This window comes from Nannobrachium achirus (genome assembly GCF_963921795.1).
Source record: "Nannobrachium achirus genome assembly, chromosome: 17".
NCBI classification, from domain to species: Eukaryota; Metazoa; Chordata; class Actinopteri; order Myctophiformes; family Myctophidae; genus Nannobrachium; species Nannobrachium achirus.
This window is the reverse complement of record NC_137824.1, coordinates 9,116,514-9,123,400: the sequence shown is the minus strand read 5'-3', so window position 1 is coordinate 9,123,400 and position 6,887 is coordinate 9,116,514. Positions and strand designations below refer to the sequence as shown.

Below are 6,887 nucleotides of genomic sequence, written 5' to 3'. Positions count from 1 at the left end.
TGGATCTGAGGCTTCGGATCAAAGATGAGCAGAGAAATTCATGGGTTGCGTTTGTAGTCTTAACGGCCATGTTGAGGACCAACCCAGGCGGTTCAATTTGTCTGATTGGCATAGAACTAAGTGTTCTACGCCAATCAGAACACCTGTGTTGGTCCTCAACATGGCTGGTGTAGGACTACAAATACAACCCATGAATAGTGAATGCAAGCCATATTTAAAGGAGCCTCCCTACTGAGCTCTGATTGGATTGTGACTGTGATGTAATCATCAGCAGATGTGTGAATGAGGAAGTGATCTGACTGACAGCTGAGGCGGGCCAGACTCACGTGTCCTGCATTTAAACTAACGCTAATGCTTCATTTATCAACCATATTTTCAGAATTGTGAAAATGTATGGATTTCAGGGAGGACATGTTATGCTTTACCATAACAGAAATGCAACCTAAACATTGATATGTTTGCTTATTTTACAAAATATTTTACAAAAAGAAAGGCACCGAATTCTAGGAATGACCCACTTATTTACTTTACACCACTGGCTGTAATTGATGTTGGCAATAGCACAGTAAAGATGATATTAATCTAATATGATGTGTGTAGTTGCCAGACCCATGAAATGGGTAGGCCTACATAAGCAAATGTCGGTCTGTCCCTTTTCTATATAAAGGGTATATATGATGATGACATGATGATGACATGCCTACAAAAGGCATGATGTCATAAATGATGATGACAGACAGGGGGTCTGGCACAACCAGGTTGACCTGGTCTAGTTTTATATAGATCTAGCCTCTTAATTTTGATCTCAAAGTGCACTAGGTTATGACATCATCACTCAACGACATCACAATGTCGTCGTCACAACCATGTCCTTTAAAGATGCAGACTGAACCGGAACGTCATTCAGTAACTTTTTAACAACAGAACAGCTGCTTTGAGTCACTTCTGAAGATTAGTCGTCAACACGGCTGATCCAGACTGTCTGCTGTGTAGAGGATTCCCAGAGGATACCTGGACTGTGATTGGCTGTCCATCCATTCTCTATCAACGGCCATCGGCTTCTCTGATTGGCCAAACCCAACTCATCAGCTTTGGCTTTGTTTGTCATTTGTGCCACTGAACCAATATAAGCAGTAGAGACACATTAGGTCTTTTACAGAGCAACACTTGAACTACTGTGCTAAGAATGATCTGCTGGACGCTGCATCTGAGGGGAGGGTCACGGATGCCTGGATCTGCAGCTGTTGCCGTTGGAGACAAGGTTTACTCCTTTGAAAATCCCAATGATAAAAACATGGATCAGATTGATGTGCATGTCTTCAACACAGTGTCCTTACGCTGGAAGAAGTTGCTCCCGGTGACATCTGGAAGAGGAGAAGGTCACCCTGAGGTTCCATCCTCGCGCTACAGACACGCAGCTGTGCTGGTTGAAGATGTCATCTACCTCTGGGGAGGTCGCCAGTACCACTCTTGTGAGTCCTGCAACGTGCTTTATGCATTTGATGTGGACACCCACAGCTGGTTTAAACCCAGGGTCTCTGGGTCTGTTCCAGGGAAGAGGTACGACCACTCAGCCTGTGTCTTGGGGAAGGTCATGTTTATCCATGGAGGATTCACCCAACTGATTAGACGGACTAATGACATGTACAAGTTGGACACCACCACAATGGTCTGGGCTGTAATTAACACCAGAGGCACTGCACCACCTGCTTCATCACGTCACTCTGCCACCATCATCGGGATGAAGATGTTTGTATTTGGGGGCTGTTGGAGGCAGGGGCCCTCCGACAACATCATCAGAGTGTTTGACACAGAGACCAACTGCTGGATGAACACACCTTCTGCACAGCTTTGTCCAGAAAGGCGCTGTTATCATTCAGCCTTTGCCTACAATGGAGAGCTGTATATATTTGGTGGTCACAACTTCAATCAGACCTTCAATGATCTGTGGAAATTCAATCCAGAGACGTTCTCCTGGAAGAAGGTTGATCCCAAGAGGAAAGGACCGTCTGAGATGGATGGAATGTGCTGTTGCATGGTGGGAGATCATATCCTCTTTGTAGGATCCAAAACACCACATGAACTGTTCATCTTAGACTTAAGTCCTAGCCTGAAGACGCTCTGCAAGCTAGCAGTTATCCAGCATGGTCTGGAGAAGGCAGGACTCACACATGATGTCAGGTGGGAACTGGCTGCCATGACAACCAATAGCAAGAGAAAAGAAAACAAACCCTAAACCAAAAGATCACACCCAATGTGAAGTGAGCGGTGGTCGTGCTTGCATAACGTCTTCAGACTAGGATTTGTGTCAAGGATGTACAGGCTATGCTACATACACACATTTTGCTATGGCAAAACACTGAGGAAAAAGGCTACAGACACACGCACAGCCACTCTTAGGAGCGGTTTACCACCGCTCAAAAACAATGGGGGGTGATTCACTGGGATAGATTAATAATCCACAGATCTCCTGAACACAGTCCATGATGTGTGTCTGTATTTCACAGTAGAACCTTTAATAAGAACACTTCTTGTTTGGTAGCTGCACCAAATGAGCTGATCTGATGGCAGTTTGTGATGAATAATGAGACACAGTTAGAGTGTGAGGTTCCATTATATAACTGTAGCTGTTTAAACTAACTTAATTATATTAATAAAGTTAATAATTGAAGGATAGGTTTTGTCTTTATACCAGTTTCGAGTAGCAGCCGCCTATAAGTGACATTTGTGAGAAGGAAGGAAGCATGAAGTCAGTCCGTTGCGCTCCGCAGGTTGGCATAAGTAGCACCCAGGATTACCTTAGACAATTGACACCGGGTGAAAGAAAAGAAATGTGTTACAAAAAAACGTGAGATAACATTTTAGAAAGTGATATGACACGTCTGTATGTCCTGACACGTCCGTGGCAACAACAGCTAGTTCATGCAGGTGGAATGAAATTAACTCATCAAAGGCACTGCTCACTTCACACTGGGTGTGATTTTATAAACTACACCGTGTTTTGAGTTTTTGATATAAAACAATGAATTGATCAATTGACAGACATGCTCTTCAATGGCACAGAACCTGAATTTCTGGAAAAAAAAGAACATAGGCTACTCGTCAATGGCATCAAATGTAATAAAACGAAAGGCATTAAAATACATCCACATCCATGCTGCAGTGCTCTCCTTCTCGCCTCTGCTGACGTTCCCTTCACTTCCTGCAGGCTGGCCAATCAGATGAGCTGTCAATCACGGAGGGGGAGGAGCTTCAGGTGATTGAGGATGGCGATGTGGAAGACTGGCTGAAGGTGAGACGCTGCCCTGACATCACATTAACTCTTATACCGCTTTGGACGTTCCTGTTCGCCCCAATTCTCAAGAGACCTCCGCGCCAATACGGCGCTCGTTCGCGTTCGTTCGTTCGTTCGTTTACCTTGTTGAAGCTGATGAGGGGTCGCGCCGCCGTGTACTGTAAACACATTTTCCGCGGTGATGGTGTAAAAAATCCATTATGCGTTAACATCAACGGAGACCAATTCACTTCCTTGTTGATTTCTCTGGCTGTGAGGCTCTGTGGCCAGTGACTGGTCTGAATCACATAACAGGCAAATTCACATTCATTCTCGCATGACGCCGCCCTCTGCTGCCTGGCAGACCAAAGTGCACTATTGCACAATAAAAAAATAAATAAAAAAAAAATAAAAAAAATGTCTATCTATCTACTATAACGTCGCAAAGGTAAGCCGCTTTTTGATGGCACCAGACCCAATAAATAAATAAATAATCTGGCAGTAGGAGAGTTAAAGGAGGAGACATAGGCGATTCTAGCCTCTTCTATCAGGGGGTGCAAGACAGACCGAGTACTTCTATTACCTCTTGCACGCACGCTGGCGCGCGTGTGTGAACAGAAATTGCGTTTTTTAGCGGTTTTGTCCGGTTGTTTTAACGGGTTTCTGCGGTTTATTTTTTCCCCAAATGTAACACAATATAAACAAAAAAAGTGCAAAACAGGTGCTTCTTTTTCTAGACACCACGAGCAAATGTATTTACTTATACTTTGCAGGCAGAGGCAGCACAGGAAAGCAATCAAGCAATCATCCTTATTACACAATGAACTGCAGCCTCCGGTTTTTGGCACTTGCATACTGATCAATTATTTGCTGCAGTTTAATTTCGTGTTCTTTCTCAATCTGTAAAATGCCTATACGGTGTTAATCTCACAGACCACCCATAGTGCCTGCCAAGTCTGCCAAGTTAACAAGAGGAATACTTGCCCCTCCTCTCTTTTTGCGCACATTTTACAAACCACGATCACTGTTTTATTTAATAATTATAAAATAAAGTTACATTACAAAAAAGAAATGGCTGCCTGGTGGCCAGGGGGTGCAAGTGCACCCATAGACACCCCTTAAAATCGCCTATGGGAGGAGATATCGACATTTCTGAACATTTCTGAAAATGTACGTTATTTGTAACTTTGTCTTCCACCGTTCTCTCCAGGCGTGTAACTCCTGTGGACAGGTGGGCTACGTTCCAGAGCGCTACGTGCAGTTCCTGTGTGTGCCAGTGGAGGGGGCTGCTCAGCTGGACGGTTCGTTCAGCTCTGGCTCCTCCTCCTTGGGTCACATGAGAAGGACCAAGAGGACAGGTCAGTTACTGTGCGTTGGCGGGAGGGCACCGTTTGGAGGATAATTATGCCACAAATCATGAACACAGCATCAGATTACCATGAAAGGTCCTACACTCATAGTAGGCGGGCGGAGGAACCACCATCAGAATGATTTCAAATTGGCCTCATGGCGATAACAGCCCACCTCGTGTTTTGGCCTAAAACTCTTATAGCTCACCATTTATTTTGGTACCAAGTTTGTTTTACTTAAAGTTATACCATGTAACTTTTTTTATAAAACAAATCTTAAAATTGTCCTAACTGTTAAATCGCTAAAGTTTTAGAACACCCACTCTGTTATTTTCAGCTTCTGAAGCCTTCTCTTTATATGTTTTCTATGAGTTGTGAGGGGGGGAGAATTTCCCGGCAAAATGATGTCATCTCCCACATGATTACACTACCGGCCAATCACAGTGCAGATCATACACCACCGGCCAATCACAGCGAGTCTTGCTGTCTCTAAAGGAAGTAGCTTCCCTCAGCAACTGTGTTTACATTGGTGAAGGAATCTTGCTTGCTACTCCCTCAATCCTGGTCTAAAAATGACGGCTCTACGGATGCGTATCGGCGAGGCGGAGGTGCTCGTGACGGCCGCGGTGGTCCGCGGACCACCGGAACGGGGGTCCGCGGCGACTCCGGCCGAAAAAAAGCAATACCGCTACTGACCATTAGTTGAGCAGCTTCCACAGTACAGCTTTAAAGTGGCAGTTCAGTCAAATAAATATGATAACAAGTGTATTCCCAGTTTGTCACACAACAGAGTAATGTTTTACCAGTAAGACTCCCTAATCGGGAGATAAGCGACCGTAGGTCACTTATCTCCACAAATAGGGCAAAAATTTGTTTTGCCAAAATCTTCCTGATCCATGTTGATGACATGAGTGTAGACATACTGTGTAGTGATTTTCGTGATTTTAGGGCAAAATCTGTATGAGCAGTGTCCAAAAATGTGTTTTTAAAAATCGGCCTGGAGGTGGCGCTATATGGAGAGATTCATGTTGATGGGGTGAGTGTAGACATACTGTGTACCGATTTGCGTGATTTTAGGGCAAAAATTGTAGGAGCAGTGTCCAAAAATGTGTTTTGCAAGAATCGGCCTCATGGTGGCGCTAGAAGAGGGCCATGTGAGAAATGAGGGGTGGGGTCTCCGCGCCGCCAAGGCGGACGAATAGGTACCGGCCCCGGCTGTCCCGGTCGCTCCTAGCCGGAGTTACGGCATTTTATGTGAGCTGCAGTGTAGGGGGTCCTCCACTGGGGGCGCCACCACTTTTGCATCCGTTCTGGAGCACCAGGAGTCGGTGGTCCCCGGGAATTCCCCGTGAGCAGCCCCGTTGGGGTGGTCATTTGGTCAGTTTAGCACATTTGGTCATTTTTTACATCTGGGGGTCCCCCAGGGACCTGCCCCTGGGGGTCCCTGGAGCTCCGGGGGTCCTTGGAGGTTGTAGTTTGGCAGGTAAGGAGTGTGTGTGCAAAATTTGGCATGGATCGGGGCAGCGGTTGCGGAGATATGAGCAGGGCAAGAGTGTGACGTGTGACGTGTGACTGACGGACTGACTGACTCACTCACGGACAGCCTGTGGAGGTTTTGGTAGTAAATGCGACCTACGGTCGCAATTAACCAACAGACAAAATTTGAATGATGAAAAAAATCGAAAAGTTTGAAAAGTTACGTTTCAAAATGTTTGAAATCCAATACAATATTTTTCTGGCCTTTCTTCCAAGGACTGTAGGGGCGTGGCCTATGTACATCATGAAGCCACGCCCATTCACGGAGGTATCTGCTTCCATTTTCAGGGGTGTTAAAAAGTATTTTACTCAAAAAAGTAACTAAGTACATTTACTCAAGTACTGTAATTAAGTACCATTTTGAGGTACTTTGACTTGAGTAGGCTGTATATATTTTTTTCAGAATAAAAAAAAAATTAAAGAAAAAAGCTGTTGTCAAGCTTGTAGATCTGCTATTTTCAAAATATTTGATGCATTTGAAAACTTTTGCAGTAGTAGTGATACTTTTACTCAAGTAAAATATTTGAGTACTTTTGCTACACTATGCATAATAAAATAAATATATTATATATAACCAGTAAGACTCCCTAATCGGGAGATAAGCGACCGTTGGTCGCTTATCTCCACAAATAGGCCAAAAGTTTGTTTTACCAATTATTACACTCTATGTGAACATTTACATCAACAAATCCCAAGTACTATGCAGAACGACCCATTTCAAGTTTTTA

General features: G+C 44.4%; 1 protein-coding gene across 1 annotated transcript in view; it reads left to right on the top strand.

Annotated features, from left to right (window-relative positions):
• The window catches only part of LOC308302232 (F-BAR and double SH3 domains protein 1-like), a gene marked incomplete at both ends in the record, with an annotated part of 32,743 nt that overhangs the window by 19,302 nt on the left and 6,554 nt on the right, over nucleotides 1–6,887 (top strand). The window contains 2 exons of the mRNA XM_080746491.1: nucleotides 3,209–3,292; nucleotides 4,485–4,632. Coding sequence (XP_080602617.1) covers nucleotides 3,209–3,292; nucleotides 4,485–4,632 — 232 coding nt within the window. The remainder of the gene's footprint in view (nucleotides 1–3,208; nucleotides 3,293–4,484; nucleotides 4,633–6,887) is intronic.